Source organism: Chenopodium album, chromosome 20 (assembly GCF_948465745.1).
Source record: "Chenopodium album chromosome 20, dcCheAlbu1.1, whole genome shotgun sequence".
Lineage (NCBI taxonomy): Eukaryota > Viridiplantae > Streptophyta > Magnoliopsida > Caryophyllales > Amaranthaceae > Chenopodium > Chenopodium album.
The window spans coordinates 39,368,183-39,392,295 of NC_137853.1; the positions used below are offsets into that span (position 1 = coordinate 39,368,183).

General features: G+C 35.1%; 1 protein-coding gene and 1 pseudogene across 1 annotated transcript; one reads left to right on the top strand and one right to left on the bottom strand.

Annotated features, from left to right (window-relative positions):
* Positions 1 to 187: 187 nt before the first annotated feature.
* Positions 188 to 1,921, bottom strand: LOC145597211 (ABC transporter F family member 4 pseudogene; annotated as a pseudogene).
* A 17,202-nt stretch (positions 1,922 to 19,123) lies between these two features.
* On the top strand, positions 19,124 to 22,932 carry LOC145598241 (vicilin Jug r 6.0101-like). Its single transcript, XM_081654572.1, has 6 exons — positions 19,124 to 19,799; positions 21,262 to 21,437; positions 21,519 to 21,599; positions 21,683 to 21,955; positions 22,062 to 22,389; positions 22,519 to 22,932. Exons 1-6 carry the CDS (start codon positions 19,139 to 19,141, stop codon positions 22,677 to 22,679), a joined length of 1,680 nt encoding a protein of 559 aa, XP_081510698.1. The 5' UTR covers positions 19,124 to 19,138; the 3' UTR covers positions 22,680 to 22,932.
* The last annotated feature ends 1,181 nt before the right edge of the window (positions 22,933 to 24,113 follow it).

The following is a 24,113-nucleotide window of genomic DNA, read 5'->3' on the forward strand; positions in this document are numbered from 1 at the left end:
AGAAGAGAGACAGTGGTCACAACTCACAAATAACACAGTAAAAAGTTTTAGGTATTAATTCACATCAGCTTAAGCAGAAGGCAGGGATGCACAAAAGTAGAAGCAAAAATCCTTGCCCTAGAATTTGCCACAAGAACAAACTTCTCTGGCATTTGACAGAAATTCTGAATTTGAAACTTTCCGAATTTTATACGATTAAAAAAAAAAAGGGAATTTATACTATCCTCATAAAATGCCAAATTTCGAATTTAACAGTACTCTCAGGCAGCAAATACCTATACAAATAAATCAATGCGTGCATGCTATGTCAGTCATCACTTCAGCCATGATCTCTCTTTGCAGCACTTCCAAATACTCCTTGAAAGCCCCTAAGAAGATTCTCACAGTCCCATCGTCCACCACCAAAATTTGACTACGCTCCTCAACCTTACCCACACAAAAAATCAACTAAGAATCATGACTGATAGGAACAACTCTGCTTGTAAATTTATCCAAGGCATCTGCCAGGGCACACGTAGATGTTCAGCATTTCCAAGGATTGGTTGTATATCCTATGACAAATTGAAGCTTCAACATTGCTATTAAAGTATATACCACCTGACCTTTTTGACCCCCTGATAACTTTGCAATTGGGGTCAGATGGTTATAACTTGGGAGCCCAAACTTGACCAGTTATGCCCTGAAGAGGCCTCATGTTTACTCATTCCCTCTTGATCTGCATGGAGACAAAGAAAAACTACACTGATGTTTCATTTATTGTTAGAAGATCCACAAAGTGCTGCAGATATCTTCCAACGCTTAGCTTTAAGCTCCTCTTTAGCTCTCTCTCCCTCCCCCTGCCCAATGTTGGAGACAGGTTCACAGCAAGAATATTAAGCAGAGTAAATTTCCCCCGATCCATTGGGCCCCACAATAGCAATTCCAACCCAAACATCTACATTAGACAATCTAAATTCTATTGAATTTGGATAACTGAAGCTGATTTCAATAAGCTGCAGTAGGGAAGGAGTAAGCTCAGTAGGATCAAGGAAGTTAGACTCCAGTATAATCTCTCCATTTTCTTTGTGCTTCTGTCAGTGGCCCATCCTCAGCAATGCTACTCTCACCCTTGCTTTTAGATTCCTTCTTTTCCTGTGTAAATTTAACCCACTCGGCCACTCCAACACCTTCTTTTGCTGAACTTGATTGCCTGACCTTTTATGTGGCTTTCAATTGCTCGTCATTTTCTTCAATTTCCATAATTTTCTTTTACATTGTTCATAACCACTCTCAAAGCCATCAAAATTTCCATGAAATTTATGAATCATCATGTCATGAAGATGGATTATTTCACTGGAGATTGTGTTGAGAAAATCCCTATCATGTGGGACTACAATAAGACTTTCCTTCCATCAACATAAATGCTCCTCTAACCAAAAGCAGCTCTGAGGTCTGAGTGAATGGTGAGTTCATCGAGTAATAGTAGTGTAGGCTGTGTGAAAAGTGCTCTAGCCAGTGAGATCCTCAATTTCCATCCACCACTAAATGACAAAGTAGGGCAAACCTATGTATCCTTGTAAACCCGAGAGTCCGAGAACATCAAACATGTTGGATGCCTGAGCTTCAGCAGCATCTGTCCCATTAGCGCCTCCTGTTTCGATTGAGCATTTTTTTTTTTTTTAACATCTTTGCCAGTCAGAGTAATATCCAATAGTCTGGGAACTGAACTCAGCTGCTAGTTGATAAGAAAAGAGACAAGTCAGACAACATTCTGCTCTTTCTCTTCATCAGAACCATAATAATAATCTTCATCATCAGAGCAAGGGGAAGCTACCCAATAAATGTAAGATGAAACTTTAGGAGCTGCTTTTGTCTTGGGCTTGTTGGAGTAAGATTCCATCTTCACGTTACCAGATTTTGAGCCCTCGTCAGTTTTCCCCATTGCAAAGCTAACTTAGCAGCCAATAGCTGGAGGGAAGGGTAGAGAAAACAATGTCAATAAACAGATAAATTGACATAATCTATCTAGCAGCAGACAGAAATTAAGGTAATGACTTGAAAACAACTTGTTTAGTCATTTACAAACTGCAATGTCATGTACAGTATGAATGTGGGATAGAGCAGTCAGCTATCTAAGACTACTCCTAAGTGCCCAATATTTATATTATCGTTCTTTGTCTTCTTGTAGTTTCATATAAGCTTGGACAAGTGTGGTGTCCAAACTCCAAAGTGTCCATAATTTACAAGTGAAAGTTTTTCCAGGATTTCCATCTAATGTGCAGCACAGATATAACAGACAGGTGTACGCGGACACAATACAAATTCAAGGGTTTCAGGAAATAGCAGAGTCATGCTTCGAACATAGTTGTTGTCAAAAACTCCATCCAACTCAACCAAATTTTATACCTCAGCTTTCAGCAATTAAAAATTCAATAATGTGCTTGATTTCAGATATCTATACTCTATACCTTGATCAAATGACAACAGAGAATAGCTGGAAATGATCAGAGAAGTGAAAGAATTTGTGACCGAAAAGAAAGGGATAGTGAGAAACAAAATTTGTTTCTCACATGGCATTTTGATAAATAAACCAACAACTATATTCAATTGTGGAGCCCACAATAATGAAATATTGTTGATTTATTCACGAAAATGCCCCCATGTGAAACAAATTTCGTTTCTCAATATGAGAAACAGGGAATTTCCCATATTTTTTATCATTGGAGAAACAGTAACCCATTAAATGGGTTCTCTTACTTTACTCCTATGTCATTTACCTGTTTTTAAACTACATGTTAATTGACCTTTCTACCTTAATAGAGGGTAAGCAACATCTGGTGAGGTAGTGACTTGCTACAGGTATTTATCTCAATATGAATGTCATGCATTGTCATCAAGAACGATGCTTTGGCACTCCCAACAAAAATCAGGATAACTGCTCAAATAAGTAACTAAATCACAAGAATAATTTATATGTTTGATATCATTACCAGTACATCTACTTATTCAACCATCTAACTTGGTTTTATGTTCAGATTCTAATACAATAAGAAAACAAACATATAACATAAACAGTGATAAACACAGCCTGAGGGTGCTATAATCTTTCACATCCTGAAACTCGAATCTCCTGACCAATATTAGTGGATAAACCCGATGTATATAAATCTAAAGTCCCACCAGTATCAAAGTTTTGACAATTTCATTGCCAATTAGTTCAGCATATGGCCTACATTAGCCATTACCCCTTCAACGAATGCAAAATCCACCCCATCAATATAGAACGATAAAATGAAATCCGCTAAGAATTGATTGAAGAACCAGTTCCCCTTTACTAGTCACTCACAAATCACAATGATAAACAAACATGAAATCGGGTGGTATTTGCACACATATATTTTGATACACTTGAAAAACATCAGTGTTTCAAAAACATTTGATCCACCATATTATTAACATATAGATAAATTCCAACCCAATATCTAACAACATTTAATTTGTGTAATAACCATTGATATACTACTAATGTTGAATTAATGAGATGGACAAAAACAGTTGAGAAATGAATATTAATTCTGCAATAATTTGAGTATTTTTTGCAACAATTCTGCTTAAAGAATACAATCATTCAATCATTATCAACAATCACAACACCAAATTGAATTATAATGCAGTACAAGTAGTAATCACTAATCAGGGCGAAAATAATAATAAAACAAATAAAATAAAATAAATTAAAAGTCAAAATTATACGTAGTTGAAAAAAGAGGGAGTAGAAAAGAGAAATAGTGGTACCTTAAGAATTAACGGTTGCCGCTTTATTTCGCTGACTGCTGATGTTGGCGGGTGGGGAGGATAGAGACTACAGAGAGAAGGACGGTGCTTCACTGCTTCTGCTGCTTGTCTCAAGGGTAATTTCTCTAATTTGGTAACGGCAGAGCTAGGTTAAGGCCCAAAGTAGAGGTGTTAAAACCGCACACGATCCAACCCAATTTAAAATTGATTTTAAAAAAATCTGGTTCAGATTTCAACACGTGTGGATGTAATTATTTAACATAATTAAAGTTTAAAAAAAAATAATGCTAAGCGACTCGACTTGACCTTACTGAACCCGGTCTGGATGTTTAAATTGTCACCTCTAACCCTAGTTCATGTCATTTGTCACAACCCTTAAATTCTAGTGTAAACCTAATACATTAATAGTACGGAGTACAAGTACTTGGTTTAGTAAAGGATTGGAATTTGTGAGTAGTGGTAGAGGGGATAAATTTAGAGGCATTTGCATGTATGTATACAAGTTTTGAATGTTTTGATTTGTACTGAAAAGAATAAATGTTTCCTTAAGTTTAAAGTTTTCCTCACTTGTTTTAAACAATGTACCCTGCATATTCTTAAAAACCAAGATTAACGTAACGCTAATTGATTAATTAGAAAAAAGAAAAAAAAAAGAAAAAAAAAAAGAAAAGAATAAATGTTTCCTTAAGTTTAAAGTTTTTCTCACTTGTTTTAAACAATGTACCCTGCATATTCTTAAAAACCAAGATTAACGTAACGCTAATTGATTAATTAGAAAAAAAAAAAAAAAAAAAAGATGATTGTGTACTCCATACCTTATTACAAGTTCTTTTATCTAAAACATTAATCTATAGGGAAAGAGCTAATCCATAACATATATCCTTAATGTGTCAAGTTTCTACTTTACACTATTGGATAAGGAAGAATATATTCACTAAGAATCGAAGAAACTTCTGTAAAAATGTTTCCATTTCTTATACTTCGAGAAAACTGATGTGAAACTTTTATTATATAGGTATCAAGGTATGTAGGTTGAGTTTACGTAGTATGTATATTTTTTTAAAGAAATTTATCGACTAGACATCTCAATGACATAATCCGTACTATATTCTACTACTTCGTATACAAGCATTTGTCTGTTATTTAATGTTAAATAATGGCTTGTGAAAACATTATAGCATGCTTCCACCAATTAACAAAGACAACTATCCCGTCAAAAAAAAAAAAAAAAAAAAAAAAAAAAAAGAAGAAGACAACTAAGAACGGCAATAGTTGAAATGTCTTAATCTAGTCACAATCATAGATTAATTATTCATTAATTAATATATTCTATGTACATTGCCAACAAAATTTTGTATATATTCCATCTAATTATATAATTATAAATTCCTTACTCCGTATCTTTTAACAATAATCTATACAATTCATCGAGTCAAGTGGATGTGTACTAAGAAAATAAGGTGATACTCCGTGCTATGGTAAGGGGTACATGGTAAAAGCTTTATCAAGCTACCGAGCCAACCGATGTAAGGTTAATTTATCTTCTTATTTGAAACAAGTCTGATTTATAAAGTTGGATGAGATTGCCTTGTGAGAAGATACTAGGTTAACTGGTACAATATTAGGGATTTTAGGGCCTGTTCATCTTTACTAAACTGAACTGAACTAAACTGATTGGAGTTGAACTGAACTGAACTGATTGGAGTTAAACTGAACTGAACTGAACTAGACTGGATATTTTATAAAAGAAGGATATTAGGAGTTGAACTAAACTTAATTAATTGATTGGAGCTGAATTGAACTGAACTAAAATTAAGCTAAAGTGAATAGGTCCTTAACTAATACAAGCTTATACGAAGTATCAACACCACAACTTCAAGTGGATGTAGTCACATTCTAGTTTTGTTTTAAAAATACTTCCTCATACAAATAAAACAAAAAATATCCCTTAATATAAAACTAAAAAAATATAATAAATTTGACCAATTAGATCCACCAACTTGCCAAATAAATATATTTTTGTATTTTTGTGGAAAAAAAGATTTCTTGAATCCAACCATTAACCCTCTAAGCCCAAAGTCTCCACAAGTTAGGTGAAACCATCATTTTCAACTTTATAATAATGAAAATAATACCAATAACAAATTAACAATAGTAGCAAGGTAATAATAATATCTTGCATATTTAATGAATAAAATTGAAGTAATATCTTGTGATTCTTGTCTATATTTATGAATAAAATTAAAAGTAATATCTTAGCTAAGTGACAATGGAGTCAAGCATGATGAATATGAAAACCACACGTGTAAAAAGAAAAGGCCACCGACAGTTAAACCTGTTGTTTAATTTCCCAGACTAAAAATTGACCACGTGGTCGTATTTTACTGGATTTGCCGACTTTTTAAATTTAATAATTTTTGTTTTTTATGAATATGTGGGTTTAAAAAGTATCGTACCATACATTTATCTTTTTCCTAACTTTATTATTCTTGGAAGGAGCCTTCTTCTTCCCGTTTCCAGAAATTAGAAAAAAAGACTTTTTCTTCGTAAAGAAGGGATTTTACTTATTCTTATTATTCAAGAAGATATATCCTAGTTTTTAGGGGATTAGTCTAACAAAATTCGTAACGAATTATATTATCTTCATCATATTTGTAAATTGAATATCAAAAGAAAGGGTGAGATATCGATACTAGTCGAAGTACTGTACTATGGAGTGTTATTGGTTGGAGAAAAGAATCATCTATCCTGTTAAACGACTTTGCCGTGGTCTCGCTGCTCGTATTGGTTTTCGCAAGCGTGGTAAGTAATATTCCCTCCGTTTTTAAATGTTCTTAGATGATGATTGTCACTGAAAAAAGTCGAAATTTGTTGATGGAAATTAGAAACTGTTTTGATAAAGATTTAGCTCAACAAATTGTAGTTATTTTGTGGAAATCATGATTAAACATTATAATTAATTAATTATATGCATGAGATAATGGGAAATTGGTTATTATTGGTACAATAAATATGATTATGTGACATGGGTGAAAAATTTTCAATCTTTTGATAATTTGGTTGTATTAGATTGGCTTTAAATTTGAGCTTATTAGGAGATATTACAAAACTGACGACTCTAAATTATTTTTATGTTTATTGATCACATGGGTCGGTTTTAATTGCTTTTCTGGTTGTCCAACCGTTGGTAATTAGTTGGTAGTTTGGTATTAACTACTCCGTGTACTAGTGAGAGAATATTGAGGAATAGTCATCTACATAACTAACATAATTAATAGTCTTAATAGATGATGAAGATGTATGTGGTATGCAAATTTAATCGAGGGATAATGCACAAATTCATGTATTCTTGTATGAGATTATTTAGAGGACGGTATAGTCTTAAATTTGAAACTATATCACGAACCAATTTGTACTTCCTCTGGTTTTCAATAGTTACAACACACATTTTTTTTCATGATATTTAAGAAATGTGAGGTTCACATGATATAATACTCTATAAAATGAGGCGAGTGGTTGTCAGGAGTGTAATTTAGTGGGTCATGTGCTTTAATTAAGGGAAATAATACATCTTTTCTCTAAAATAAATTTCCATTTATACTATGTTGGAAGTATTGTAACATTTTCATTTTAAGTAAGTGTTGGAAATATTAAAAAAAAAAACGAAGGAAATACGGTATATAGTTAGAAATTTCACATAAAATTCAGCGAGTGTAAGTATCAAACACAATTGTTGTTGCTAATGGAAAATTTTGAGGATTTGAGGTCCAATCCAGCCTTTTCATCACGCTATACTAAATACTTCATACGGTATTACATATGGATTAATTTTCGTGGTTGTTCAACAGTTAGTTGGTACGGCGTATTAACTACTAGCACGGGATGTTGAGGACCGATCATTATTATATATAATAGATGATGTTATGCTTTAAGTAGTTGGGTGAGCATGAAGAATGAGAAGTTGAGGACGCTAGCTATGTCATGACTATCATGATTTGGGTAGAACATGAAGCATGAGGATTCAAGGAATATGCAATAATAATATTGTTTAAACTGTTATACTGTTATGTTACGTGAAGACCTGTAACATACAGTTAGGGATGAGAGGTCGAGGTGGATAGTGTATAAGTCAAAAATAATTGTCGGACAAGTCAATAATATTGTCTATTAGTAGATGATAATGACGATTACAAGCATATAACTATATACTAGTGTTTGATTTGCTGGCTTACAAGTTGTGATGACTTAGATTCCTGTAAGCTGAAAGTTACGTAATTAGGATCATGTAAGCATGTTGTTTTTCTTATTAGTCTGATAGTTTGATCTTTCAAGTTGATGGTACTTAATTGAAGTTAAAGCAGCTAAGATATTAGAAAGATGAAAACGACCCTTAACAACTTTGGTTGACTGTTAGTAATTCAATTGAGTCGTATGTTTGATTGGTTGTTTTTTTGGTTCTAATACTTAAAGAAAAGAAAGCAAAGTTTTTAACTCCTGCTCGAATTTTATTTGTTTAAATTTGAGATAGTTGAACAATACCTAATGAATTTGGCTGCTATGACTTGAACAAACAGGAATATTGATACTAAGTCAAGAAGTACAAGCTTGTGAATACGAAGATGTTCGAATTATGTGGGAGATGTTGAAGAAATCGGAGACTACTCATGAAAGCACTCGCTCTCCTTCCCCTAAATGGCTCAAGAAAAAATCTTTGAAAAACGCCTTAGCCTGGGCTAGATCAAACACTACATGCCTTAGCAACAAGTTTTGGTAGACGTCGATGCTGCACCTCTGAACTCTTTAGGACAAGTATACTGCTTGGCCATTAGCATTCAACATTTCCATGTATATGAAAAATTGTCTGGACATATATGATAATTTGGCACCTAGAGACATTATACGTCGAGGAATGATGGATTTGATCTCTCAGAAACCGGATAAAATGATCCTTTCTTCGGGGTACTCTAGTGAAACCAGTGTTATAAACTCGAATAAAACTAGTCTTATAACCCAAATATTGACATATTTCCAAGACGCCCCTAAGAACAGATCATTTGTCCAGCCCTTGAGAGATCTTCAAGAAATTCCCGCCATCCATCTTGTAACATTTGGTGTACAAAATGGCATTAGTAATAATGTGTGCCACAAACAATTTGCATCATGGATGCTTTGGAAAATCTTAAGGGAGACTGATCATGTACTTTCATGGTGGTGTTTATGTGCTATTATACTGTTATTATGGGTTTATCTTAAATTTTTTTGCAATGGTTGTTTTACTTTCATCATAGCCCTGCTTGAGAAGGCCTTCATTCCTTCAAACAGAGCGGCTTTCCGTTCGTTGCGAAATGAGTCTTGTGGTGGTGATGGTTACTGGTTATATTGTTCATCATAATGCAAATTAGGAGTTATGCACTCCGATTTTATGATTAAGGGTGAATTCTTCTTTGAAAATTGAGAATAACTTGTCAATTCCATTCTTGTTGGAATACGAAAATACTGACATACTTTGATTGGCAGAATAGGGGAAGAGCCTCAATAGATTAACAAATTGATGAAATACACCAATATCATCTGCCTCTAAAATTCACACAAATACTTAGCAAGTGCTTAACCATAATTTGCATATCGAAGTGAACGTTAACTAGTTTGTTGGTTAAATATTGAAGGGTGGTATTACTAAGATCAAATTATGTATACATCATTGTTCTTGTGGCTTTTGCTCCACGCCAAAAAATAACAATAAGTATTTTGAAGTTTTCAATCACATAGGGTTAAAGAATTTAGATGTTATCAAATATTCGCAAAATTCATTATACACTCTTAGGGATGATTGCGAAACAAACCGCACCAAACCGTATAATTTATTTTTTTTCAACCCCGCACAAAACCATACGTATAACCAAACTGCACTACAAAATACGGTTTGATGTCGTACAATTTAGCTACATTTTTTTGACGGTTTCATGTTAATCTTATACGGAGTATACAATTATCACTGGGTAATACGAATAACAAATTAATTAGATATACTCTATTAGTCTATCTTGTAAATGCCAATAAGAAAAAAGGCCAAAACGGCGCGTTGAGAGGTAAAGTTGTTGGGTGTTGGGTCCAAAATCCAGCAAATAAAAACCCCTTCTCATTTCCCCAGTCTATCGGCATAATTTCTAGGGTTTAAAGTGAGAGCTTTGAAAGCGCCGGAAAAGTAACAAAAATGGGGCACTCTAACATCTGGAACGCTCACCCTAAGAACTACGGTCCTGGATCTCGCGCTTGGTAATCCATCTTTATATCTCAGAATTTCAGATTAATCTGTGTTAATTTTTCTGGGTTTAATTTGTTTGTTTATTTTCATTCAAATTTTGTCAGCCGAGTTTGCGGGAACCCTCACGCAATCATTCGCAAGTATGGTTTGATGTGCTGCAGACAATGCTTCCGTAGCAATGCCAAGGAAATTGGTTTCATCAAGGTTATCTCTTTCTCTTTGTTTCATATATATTTATTACGGAGTACTATTAGTATTTTTTTTTTTTGCTAATTTAGCGGATTATTTTGAGAGGGTGTCTTGGGTTTGATTATATGCATATGTGTTATTGTTTAATCTACACCTTAGGGCATGCTTGGATTGGGGGTAAAACATTAAGGGGGTAATAAAAGTCAAACTTGAAAAAACATAAGTAATTAGAGGTATTGTTGTAGGAGACATGGTGCTTACAAATGAAATAAACTAGTTGTGCCATGAGGAAAAGAGAGAGATGGAGGAATTATTACTCTCAAAATGAGGGTAATAGTTACCCACCCTCCCCCTAGTGTAACTATTACCCCCAAAATGAGGGTATTGATTCCTCTTTCTTCACCTCAAACCATACCATCACTACATAATCTTCTTATACTCACACCATCACTATCTCCTTCTTCCCTATTTTCACATTCATTATGCTTAATTTGACTTTTATTACCCCCTTAATGTATTACACCCAATCCAAGCATGCCCTTAATGTGAATGGAATTGTCAATTCTCTCTGATCATAAACTAGTGCTAATTTCAAGTAATTTTGAGGTTAAAAATTTGACATTACTATTTGGGTGCATAACTTTTATCTTGATTTTGTTACAAATGAAGTGTTTAGATGTTCTATCAAATATGAGTGTCGAGTATTTGACATGGGTACTTGAGGTGAAGTGAAGAGTCCGGAGAACATAGCTTGAAATGAGTTTTTTTGATGATGATATTGCACTTGGAGATATTGCAATGTCTTTTTAAGGATTGGAAATTGGGATTGTTATGTAACATCAATTTATAGCTGGTGCTCATTGACAGATTTTTAGGCTTTATGAAACTTAGTGTGTTATATTGTAGTGTTTTTGGCTTAACAGTATGATATTCTATACTGTTTTATCAGTATATTGATTCGTGCTTGGGACGGTGAACTTTGTCTTTACGGTGTTTAGTTTGGGGATTTGTAATCAAGGTATGGCTTTATTGTTGGGGAAATATATTATTTAGAGGAAGATCATTGCTTTTGGAGAAAGATTATCAGTGACAAATATGGTTTTCCAACTTTATACCTTAAGAAATAGGAAGATGAAATAGGAATGCAATTACAATGGTTCTTCTCTGCTGACTTTGTTTAGAGGAGGATACAGGAATGTATATACATATTTACTCGGAGCTCTTTGTTAGAAATAATTATGAAGTTTGCGATAGGCTGTTAACTTGAAGCTGGCAAGCTTGTGCTTAGTTATTGTAATGAATCCCAGCAGGATATAGGAGTGTATGCTATACACATTTACTTGGCTTTCTCTGTTTGAAGTATCTATGAAGTGTGCGATAGGCTGTTAACTTGAAGCTGGCAAACTCGTGCTGAGTTATTGTTATGAATCCCATTAATCATGTATTAGCCATTAATGTGGCATGTCATCACTTGTCTCTAATGTCATGGTGAATTTGTCTTCCTCCACTAATTTTCAAGGGGGAAAAATTGCATATTACTCCGTAAGAGGACAATATTAATGGCCTATCTGATACTTTTCGAACTGAAAAGTTATGAAGTTCAGGGGCTGTAATGACTACTATTAGTCTATCACCGACTTTTATTCAAGGAAGTTGGACATTCTTTGTTAATTTGGCGGATTCTTTCTTGTAACTTGAATTTTATGTTTGAATTACTAAAGAAATGTTTTGATTCATCAAGTCTGACTTTTATTCTTTTCCCTTTTTTCAGTACCGTTGATGTGCAATTTGGCAGCAATGTCGAAGCAGCTCTGAAGTTTTTGTAGATTGAGTTATGGAACACTTTTATTTTTTCGTTTAAATGTTGACTATGGAGTATGTAAAACCACTGGACCTGTGTGCCATTGGAATTTTTAGTCTGCTATGATTCTATGAATGGATTAGATTTGAATGTTACAAAAATTTAGGTTATGTTATTGCCCTGGAGTATATTCGGTTTTTCTTTTGTGTATTTGGTTATTTTTTTTTTTTTTCCTAATCAAAATCTACAGCATCTACCTCCTATAAAATGGGTTACTGAATTCTGGCATGTTGAAAACTTGAAATCTCTGTTAATTCTCCAAGATTGGGTTCTTATTTAATCGGTATGGATGGTACAAGTGTTGTTCGCCTCAATCGCTTGAGCAAATAACACTGTATCTTTGGTTATTTATCATTGCTGTTCAGAAGATTGAATGCTTAGTAAGGTCAGGTTATGGGTCTGGTTCATTTGATTAGTAACACTTATCATTCACTGAGTAATAATTGTATTCCACTATTTATTTTTTGGGTGTGATGAAGGGCCCTACCGGGTTGGAACTCCTCACAGGTCAACCTGGTTTGGGTTAGCGGGCTAGATAATTTGTCAATAATGGGTGTCAATAATGGGGGGATTGAACTTCAATCTCATGATTAGAAGTTTTCAATAGACTTGGTGTATTGTATTTCATTATTGCTACTAAGCTAAATAGAACTTCGTAAGTATTGCAACGATCTGCTTATTATAGTATCAAAAATTTACATGTATAGTTAGTTACTATCCATTGTCATTGCGATAGTGAGCAACTGAGCACTAATGTTGCAAAGTCAAACATACTATACTTTATGACTCAATCAGTGATATAGAAGAATACATATAAATTGTTTTCTAAGAGCCTGTTCATATTTACTGAGCTGAACTGAACTGAACTGATTGGAGCTGAACTGAACTGAATTGAATTGATTGGAGCTGAACTGAATTGAGCTGAAATGAATATTTTATGTGAGAGGGAAATTAAGAGCTGAACTGAACTGAACTGAACTGATTGGAACGGAACTGAATTGAACTGAATTGATTGGAGCTGAACTGAACTGAACTGAAATTAAGTAAATGTGAACAGACCCTAATTCCAAATGCAGAAAGAAGAAAAATATTTGTGTATTCTTACAATCAATATGATTAATCTACCAATTAACCTAAATAAGAACTATTACCCATTGTCCAATGATGATACAACATTAACAATAAGCCACCTAAATGAGAACTATTACCCATTGTCCATTGATGATACAACATTAACAATAAGCCACAATAAAGTTTTGGACTGTACAAAGTGTTCTAATAACATTTTGTTGCATTTGGAGAGAGAATGTTAATGATGTAGAAAAAATTTGATAACATTTAATACTACTTCGTATTTACCAAAATTTTCCTCATAAAATTGTGCCCAAAAATTAATTGACATGCATAAGATTAATTATAAGCATAGTTTTTTTGTTAATTATTTTACGAATTATTTTTACAAAATTGAAATTATTTTAATTGATTATCTTTATTATTTCTTCTTTAACAGCGCTTTATTGGTGTTAACTCTTGATTGAATAACCCTTGATCGAGTAACACTTGACCGAGTAAATACTGACCGACCGATTAACCCCGGCTACACCTGAACTGAAATATTTTTACTGTTATTGAACTTAGAAAAGAAAAAAAAAATTTAAAAAAAAAAGAAAAAAAAAAAAAAAAACAAAAACAAAAACAAAACGGCGCGTTTGAGCAGGATGGTCATTGCGTTGACACACTGATTTTCCCATCATATACCTCTCTGACTCCTCCTCTAACATTCAGATTGCTAGGGTTTTCAGAAACACAAGCGGCGCTTTACTCTTCTTCTTCATCTAGGGTTTATCCGAAATCTTGAATCGAAGAAGAAAATGGGTCACTCTAACATCTGGAATGCTCACCCTAAGAACTACGGTCCTGGATCTCGCGCCTGGTAATCCCTCTCTCTTTCCAAATCTATGCTGATTCTAATTTTCATCCATTTTTTCGACTTTTTTGTTTGTTTAATTTGACATTGATTTATTGCAGCCGAGTTTGCGGCAACCCTCACGCAATCATCCGCAAGTATGGTTTGATGTGCTGCAGGCAATGCTTCCGCAGCAATGCCAAGGAAATCGGTTTCATCAAGGTACAATTTTACCTATTTTTCTGTTTTTTTGCTTGATTTTATCTGTTTTATTTGGCTTTTTGGCTTGATTCATTTTGTTAAACTTGATTAATCGACCTGATATTGGATTCTGCATTGTGTTTTGTTATTTTTGATGATTATATGCTTGTGAATTGGGAAACCAGTGGTTATAATTTGCGTTTACCTAACGAAGAATAGTAATGTAAGTTGAAATTAGTATGTAAATGAATGTTGGATTCCTGTGTTTTTCCGTTCCGTTTAGTTTAGTTGAGTTGTTGTGCTTCTATTGAGCTCTGAATGTTGGAAGTTGAATTAATTGGTGCCAGAGGCAGAGTCAATGACGTGTTATCGGTGTCGATAATCAATTTCAGCTTATGGGTTTCTATTCAGCTTACAATGTTTGAGGTTGAGCTCCATAGACATTGATAAATTGATTACTAGTTTAAGCTTGAGGTTTAGCTGTGATCGGTGATACTCTCCTGCCTTTTGTTGACTTGGTTCTGTGACTTCGATAATCTGATTTACCCGTACAAGTTTTAACTTTAGGAGACGTAATGCTGTTACTTTGTATGTATTAATCTGAGCTATGGTGTTTTCTGCATTGATTTGTAGTTTGATATAGTTAAGAGATGATCTTGTGATTGGTGCTATCTGAAAATTGCAATGTGGATGTTATTTTGCGTACAATAATTATCAGAACTTATTTTATTGGAACTTTTACTTTAATCCACTCAGTTTCTGGGTAAGAACTTGGATGATCTAGTCTGGTTTTGTGTGTGGGTAAACCAGACTAGATCAAAGATGATCAAGTTTACTAAGGAATTCTTGTTGATTGAATAGGATTATACTCCTATCTCTTGGTTGCTTTCCCAGTGATAGTCTATAAAAATGGAATAGTATGAACATGACTGAAACTTTTATGTCTGTGATTTGCAGCTGAAATTATCCTCTTGTGTACCTCATGTGGTGAATGAGATAATTTGGATTTAATGGCCGGGGATGTAGAGACTAGGTTGGGGGTTCAATATTTTGTCATGTTTGATATAGGATGGGGTGAAGGATCGAAAGGGGAAGAGGTGGGGAGGGGAGGGGAACGGAAGGGTTGGGAAGGAATTGAAAGGATCCACTACCCTTCCCCTTTTTACAATCATTTCCTTCCAATGTTTGAAAGAAACCATCTTATACTTATAGTACATAGATCATAGGCATCACTTGTCTCATTACTGCTCTGTTCCTCTACTCAACCTACATGATTGCTATTCGATTGCTCTAATGAGATACCATCTTATACTTATAGTACATAGATCATAGGCATCACTTGACTAAGCCATTTTGATTGGTGATGCCTCTTATACTTGTTGCCAATATTTGCTTGAGAATGTTTTGGCTTCCATTAAACTTCTGTTTGATTTATAGTGTTTTAAGTGAAGGTCGTTACTCTGTATTTCGTATCATCTGACCTATTTCATCCTTTTTTTTTTCAGTACCGTTAAAGACTTGAAGTGTAGCATGGGAATCACTGCAGAAGATGTTTTAAGTTTTCTTAGACTAGGCTTTCTATTTTGTGACCTTTAAAGGTCTGGACAACTCAACCTGTATGGTTTTGAAATGTTATGAATTTAATTTTCAGAAAATATAATCCTATTCACGCTTCAATATTGGAGTATTACGTACTTTTCTGCTGTTTTCTATTTTAGTCTTTTGTTCCTGGGTGGAATTAAGTTATTTTGTTATTTATACTCTTAATGTGTCGTTTAAAATCTTTAAAATATATTAATCTTTTTTTAGTTTATTTGGTACCCATGATTGTTTTTGTTACTTCATAAGTAATGAATGATTGATGTTCAAGGACAGACGGAAATGATTGTTGGAGCATATTTTGAGTATTCTCTCAGGATTTAAATCCTCAGGTAAATACAGCATCACAGCCACAAGTTTTAAGACTGATGTGTGCAATGCTGAGGGATTTTTGTTAGAATTGATGGTCCTTTGACCTATTTGTTGGTTTCAATTAAATGTCTAAAAATAGTAGCTATAAGTTCTGAAGCCTTGTAATGTTTTGAAACAAGCTTTCTCCTATAAAAACTCGCCTGTGAATAATCAACTTCAAATTTACCAAAGTGAAGAAAAAACAGTAGAGAAGAACAAAATGGCCAACAAGGTTGCGGCTGTGTTTGTGTTGTGCGTAGTAGTTATTTTTGCGGTGAATATGGTTGAGATTTCGGCAGTATCTAGGATTGAACGATGTGATCCTGGGTGTTTTGATCGATGCATGGAAGAGATTGACGACGAAGGATCTGCTGGCCGACCAACTGTGGACTCGTGCAACACTCAGTGTGAGAATGCTTGTGGCAGAACTAATACGGATGTAAGTAATCCCTGTGCTTCATTGTAGACGTGTGCTCGTATGTGACAATCTAGATAAAGCTAGGGCTGATTTATACATGGGTTGGCCCCTAGTAATGGGTCAGTCAAGTGCAGTATGGTCTGGTTTACGAGCCATAGTAGTTGTGCTGGGCAAGGTGAATCAAGCCAAGAGTTTTGCGTACTTCTCATTAAAATCCGTCCTTAAGGTTGTGGCTAACTATATAGCCTTCTGTGGGTTAGTGCTGGTCATATACCCATACTCCACCTGTTAGCGTGACCAGTCCAACACCAATCTCTGGTCGGGTCGGTTGAATTCAGCTCACTTGCCCTATCATGTTATGGTTGCAATGTTTCTTGCATATATCACTAACGAAGTAACGAGAAGACATTAAAAACTGACCATAGAATGTTGCATTTGCGAAATTGTAGTCCGTTGATAATACTACGTAGATTAACTAATGTATGCTATTAATTTTCTTCTTGTTTACAGGTACAAACCTAGGATGTTGAATTCAGGAAGCAGCGACGGACGAATAAATTACCTCTCAAATTGCAGTATGCGTAGTATTTATCATGCTGATCGGATAACATTGGGAGCATTTTATAATCTAGCCTCTAGAATAATAATGATTTTTTTTTTCTTTTTGACAAAATAGAATAATAATATTGAAAACAAATAATAATAGATTAATATTGTTAACAAATAAAAATAGATAGTATAGGACTTACAACACTAGAACGATTAATCTAGAATATAAATTTTAATTTCAGATTTGTTCGACCGTTTGGCTCAGAGTGATCGATCTTATTTATCACTTTTGATTTTCTAATGTAGGATATGTACTTACATCTAATGAATAATTTTATTTGAAAATAAAATTTCTAGCATGCTTTATTTCAATTTCAGATTTGCACCATTTGAACTTTTTTTTTTTTTTTTTTTTTTTTTTTTTTTTTTTTTTTTTTTTTTTGCCTTTTTTGAGTTTTCTCTTATAATTATACATATAAAACATAGTCCTTGAGAATTTTTGATACATACAAGGAGTTTGTATATTATGGTCCTGCCTCATGCTTGTGCCAGGCTTGACATGATGTCCATAGATGACTCATATCCCATTGATGTATCTCTCGTGTCGGACTTGGGCTGAGCTCATGCATGCCGAGCCACAATTGTGCTGTGCTTGACCGTCCTAACCGAAACCTAGCTCTAGTCCATGAGTTTAAAAGAACAGCATGTTATAAAATTTGTTTTTGATTTGTCACTCTTTGAGTAAGTTACCCAGAGTCCCAATTCTTTAAAAGTGTACATATCCATTATGATGAGCAACATTCACTCCTATGCTCCGATGAATTTCATGTACTCCTCTATTGTATTAAATCATTGGGTAACAGCTGCACTTTTTTGTTTTGTTACTCGAGATAAGTGATACTCTGTATAATATGCTCCATCTTGCTTGATAACAAGTCAAACTTTTAGGCCATTTTAACAATAACTGATCATATTGTTGGAGGTAGTTTTTAATTAGACCTCATCTATATATTTAGTGTTCAATTAACTAATTAAGGTTTTTACAAGGCCTTGATAAGCCAACTAATTCAGCAACTTTGAAGAAAGATGCAAAGCCACAAATACCTTTCATCTAAACATTTGAGTGATTTGACAACCAAATTGCTACTATGTATTCAGATTTACTTAAGTTTCAGTTTTTATATACATTGAATTAGAGAATTGACTCTAATCATATCTCAATCTTCACGATTTTTTAATCTATATGTTATGAGATAAACACATGAAAAGGGTGGAGTCAAATGGAGGAAAAGACAAGTCTTTATTTCTAAAGTCCTAAGCACCTTAATTGGTATCTCTCACAGGTTAAATCAGCCTCTAGTCAACGCTTGAGACTTGAGAGTAGAGGGGGGAGGGAAGAGAATCCTACTATATCCAAGCAAATGTAGTTGGTGGAAAATTGAAGATCGAACTCTGACCTTAAAGTCACAAAGTGAGTCGCATAATTCCACGAAAATTTGCTTGATATCTCTTCTCATGTTGTAATACTTCGTACTTCATAAAGACGTATAATACTCCGTACACAATACCACTAACAACAAAACTCTCAAAATCAGCGCAATTCCGTACTGATCTAACAGCAACAACCTGCCAATTTACCCATTTAATTCATTCCAATCTCAAAATCTTATGATATACTCGACTTTGTCACTCACTCAGTCACTCCACTCCAATCCACTACTTCACTCACTCATCAAAATCTAAATCAAAATTTCTACGAACAAAATTTATCATTCTTTCAGCATCTGTCCTATTTCTTACACGACGATCATCTTCTTCCTTAACATTTGCCACGTTAATCAAAACCCATTTACAGATGGCATTATGCATGTCAACCCCAAATTCTCACTACCCATTTGATCACTTATATAAACTCAACCATGAAACCCAGTTAATTCATCAACCAAAGCAGTGCACACCAACTGTTTGATAAAAAGCCTAGCTGAAAAAAATACACAACAAGAGAGTTAAAGTGGTAAGATAAAGATGGGGTTGTTGAAAGGGAAAGTGTCTGTAATTCTGCTGGTGTTTTCTCTGCTGGTAGTGTTATGCGCTAGTCTCTCTGTATCTAAGGAAGATCAACAAGTGAGACTATGCAAAGAACACTGCAGGCAGCAGAGGCAGCTTGACAGCAGACAGAGGCATCAGTGTGAGACTGCCTGTGAGGAGTACATCAGAGAGAAGGAGAGGAAAGAGCAGAGGGATGAGCCGCAGTCGCGGCACGACCCCGAAAAGGAGTACAGACAGTGCAGGCAGAGGTGCCAGGAGGAGAAGGAGGGTAAGAGACAGGAACAGGTCTGCGAGAGCGAGTGCGAGCAGAGGAAGATAGAGCAAGAGAGGGAGATTAGGAGGAGGAGAGATGAGGATGATGAGATTGTAGTTAGGAAGAAGGGGAGAAGCGAAGATGAAGAAGAAGAGGAGGAAGAGATCAGTGGTAAAGGTAGGCCTTATGTGTTTGATGATCAACATTGGAGTACAAAATTAAAGTCAGAAGAAGGGAGAGTGAGAGTTCTTGAGAAGTTTACAAAAAGGTCTAAACTTTTTGAAAGGATTGAGAATTTTAGGGTGTTGATCTTTGAGGCTAATCCTCAGACTTTTGTTGTTCCTAATCACTGGGATGCTGATGTTGTCCTCTTTGTTGCCCAAGGTAAGTACTTTACTACTACCTCCATTTTATATTATTTACATTATATTTGCAATTTTTGTTATTATTTGTGTGATATAAAATATTTCAAAGTGACAAATAGGTTTTTTTGGTTAGATTTGTCTGGATTTTTTTGGAGCAATAATTATAAATCTTTATATTGAAAAAATTATTTAATAAAATATATAATAGGTGTAACAATGGAAACTTTATTATAAGATGGAATTACATGGTTGAATAAGAAATAGAAAACTAATTCTGCATAGAAACATAAAGAAATAATGCAAATAATAATAAACTAATTATTGAGAACATATAATTATGCATAGTAACAATAATCTTAAGTAATAAAATCTAGGTAATAAGTTTATTAGATGGGATAATTGAGTTAATTAAAACTCCATGTGATGGATGAGATCAACGGCGTTAGTAGCAAGCTGATCGAGTGGTGTGACAATGTCGTCAACTCGTTTGAGCAGAACATCTCTAGCATGTGAGCTTTGCAAATAACTTGTGCAATGGTTGATAGCATTAAGAACTGTCCTTACATCGTTTACCATGTTTTGCCTCTTAGTTTCCTTATCCGCCTTACTGCCACCACCCAAGTGATTGGTTGCCTCCAATGATTGGTTCAATCCCATGACGGAGTCAGCGATCATGCTACTGCATTCATTGAGGGAGTTCATTTCATGGTTTTTGAGTTTAGGTTGTTTTGCTTGGTGGGTGAGTTTGCTAGACGCAGTTTGAACCTCGGTTATGGTTGCCATGATGGCGAGGCTTGTGGCCTTTTTGGGGTGGCTGTTGATGCGGCCGGCCTGGGGGAGAAGGGTGTTTAAACATAGGGTGACATTTGTGGCACTGTTACAAGTCTTTTTGACAAAAGCTATGTTAGGCGAATCAGTTGTATTAGAAGAATCAGTCGCCAAAGCACAAGAGATTGAGAGGAAAAAAACGAAAGCTGAGAGGAGGAAAAGTTGACGAGCCATTGTTTTTGTGGGTGTGCCTTTGTTTTTGTTTTTCTTTCTTATAAGTGATACCGCTGATTGCAGGGTGTGGGAATAACTGGGTTTTATGGACCTATATTTATAGATTTATGATGAGAGAAGCAGTCCTTCTTTAGGTAGGATTAGGATTCTATGATGCGTAGAAGATATAATTGTGTTATTACAAGTATTCCGAGAGTCCTAATCTGTGTAAAATTATATCACCTTCGTTTTACAATACATGCACTTCGAATAGAATTCTGATTCTAAATTGCGTTTGAATTAGGATTCTTGATTGCCTAGATGATAGAATTGAATTGTACTGCGAGTGATATTCTTGAGTCCTAATTTATGTAAAGTTTACCTTCATTTCATAATACATCCGTTCTAAAGAGTTAACACTACGTATTTAATCATCATTAATATAAATTTAACTTTATTAATTTATTTATGTAAATTTTTTGTTTTTGGATTGATATTAGGAAAGGGTACCGTGAGTCTAGTTTACACAGATAGGAGGGAAAGCTTCAACATAGAACATGGGCACGTGTTGGTGATACCTGCTGGAGTGACTGCATATTTGATCAACAGAGGAAACAATGACAAACTAATCTTGGTCAAGCTCATCAATCCTGTTTCGAACATCGGAAGGTTTGAGGTAGTTAACTTGAATTCCTTTGTACAATATTTTTCATGTAAGTAGTTTATCTAATCATATGAATTTATTCTGTGGCTTTAGTCATTCTTCGGGCCAGGAGGTGACAACCCAGAGTCATATTTCAACGCCTTCAGCTCTGACATACTCGAAGCCGCCTTTAAGGTAAAGATCTTTCAGTCAGGATCAATTCAAGAAATACTCAAATATCAACGCCTGCAACACTGACATACGTGTATTGATAACAGACATCAGAGGATAGTCTAAAGAGGATATTCTCACAGCAGAGGGAGGGAGCTATAATAAAGGCATCTGAGGAACAAATCAGGGCTTTGACCCATGAAAAAGGCAGCCACTGGCCATTTGGAGGGAAGGGTTCAAGGGGTTCAGCACCATTTCACCTCTTAAGGCAGAATCCTAGAGAATCTAATGATTTTGGGTCACTCTTTGAAGTTGATTCTAACGACTACCGACAACTTCGAGACCTCAATGTTGCTGTTGCCTTTGCCAACATCACTCAGGTTTGTCAATGGTGAACCTTGACTTTAATTATGTTGTTACTGATTTGTTTTAATGCTTTTGTATTAATATTGTGTTAACATTGATTATGATATTTTTATTTGACAGGGATCCATGCACACTCCATACTACAACTCAAGGGCCACAAAGATAGCAGTGGTGCTAAATGGAAAAGGCTACTTTGAGATGGCTTGTCCCCATGTATCTAAGTCTGGCCACAAACAGCAGCACCACCGCCACCACAGTGACAAAAGCAGGCGAGGCGAAGAGGCATCCCCAATCCACTATGAGAAGATCAACTCAGAGCTCAGAGAAGGCTCGGTGTTTGTAGTCCCTCCTGGTCACCCCTTCGTCACTGTAGCTTCTGAGGATGAAAACTTAGAGGTTATCTGCTTTGAGATCAATGCCGAGAACAACCATAAATTCCCACTTGCAGGTAATAAACAAGCAACAGAAATAAACAAGCAACAGATACTCGTACAACTTATCTAGAAAGCATCTTTATATGTACTGGATTAGTTTATTCTTAGTTATTCATTTTGATCATTTCATAAATGTAAAACAGGACAAAGGAATATACTGAAGAACATTGAGAAGGAGGCAAAGGAATTGGCATTCGGAACCTCAGCCGAGGAGGTTGACGAGGTGTTCAGGAATCAAGAAGAAGAGTTCTTCTTCAAAGGGCCGAGGCAGCAAGAGCACCGCCGAGGCTACTCCATCATCTGATGCCGGAAAGAGTCTGACTCCGAGACTGAAGCTAAGGAATGAGACTAACCAATCCTGAGTTTTGAAAGCTGTTTGGTTCTGTAGAGAGTAAAAATGATCCTTACTTGTTGTGTTTAGTTTTCTTGTGTAGCTGCTCTTGTTGTAAATACCCTCCTCATAAGTGTAACAGCCGAAGTTAACCGAACATTGTTACATAAATAATAGTATGAGGAGGTGAGCTCAGGTGGTAATAAAATGTACTACCAGTTTTTGTTGTGCATTTTCTTTCTATTCTCCATTTTGCTTTTCAATCATAATCAATAAGCATATTACTTGAGGATATCTTTTGGTTAATCTTCAACATTATTATGGTTGGTTGGATTTATTCAGGCCATAATTTAGAGACTAATGTAGCCTGGCAACAACATTTGAGACAGCTAGTAAACTACAGTAATACAATGTTATACGAAGTATATAGCTAAATTCTGTTAATTAATTTGTTGTAACTACAGTAATTTAATTTGTTATTCCAACTACTATAGAGTTGCTAATCAATGAGGTTTTGGCTAATTACTAAGTACAAAAATTGAGTATCATAAAATTCACACTTTGCCACTTTTCGCCACCGGGTCTCAAAACCTCAAAATTTCCTTAAAAAGAGTGGATTATAGCCTTCAATTTTGTAATTTTTTGACCTTTTTTCACTCGAAAATAAAAATTGCCGAGATGTTTACCATGGTCCTTAATAGTTAATACCCTCCAAGAGTCCAATTGGGTCAGTGGAACTATCCAATATGTCTTTAAATAGTCATTTTACCCGCTCACAACTTGAAGTGATTTCGTAAACTCAAGCCTACCACGGACGTTTATGACAACATATAATGATCATATGTGGTTTAAAATGGAATTATATAACCCCGAGATGTATCCCTTAAGGTCTCAAGGATTTTCGCCATCGGACCCCGAAACCTCAAAATTTCCTCAAAAAGCATGGATTATAGCCTTGAATTTAATAATTTTTTGACCTTTTTTCGCCCGGAACTAAAAATTTCCAACATGTTTACCATGGTCCCTAATACCCTCCGGGAGTACAATTAGGTCAATGGAACCATCCAATGTGCCCTTAAGCGGTCATTTTACCCGTTAACAACTTGCAGTGATTTCGTAAACTCAAGCCTGCAACGGACGTTTATGACAACATATAATGATCATATATGGTTTCAAACGGCATTATATGACCCCGAGATGTATCCCTTAGGGTTTCAAGGCTTTTCGCCACCGTGCCCCGAAACCTCAAAATTTCCTCAAAAACCATAGATTAGTCTTCAATTTTGTAATTTTTTGACCTTTTTTCGCCCGTAAATAAAAATTGTCGAGATGTTTACCATGGTCCCTAATACCTTCCAAGAGTCCAATTGGGTCGGTGTAGTGGAACCATCCAATATGCTCTTAAAT

What these genes read in the sequence shown, in the direction of transcription:
- LOC145598241 (XM_081654572.1), top strand. Translation starts at nt 19,139, where the DNA reads ATGGGGTTGTTGAAAGGGAAAGTGTCTGTAATTCTGCTGGTGTTTTCT. An exon ending in TACTCGAAGCCGCCTTTAAG is followed by an intron (nt 21,600 to 21,682) that starts GTAAAGATCTTT and finishes TATTGATAACAG; the next exon opens with ACATCAGAGGATAGTCTAAA. An exon ending in CCTTTGCCAACATCACTCAG is followed by an intron (nt 21,956 to 22,061) that starts GTTTGTCAATGG and finishes TTTATTTGACAG; the next exon opens with GGATCCATGCACACTCCATA.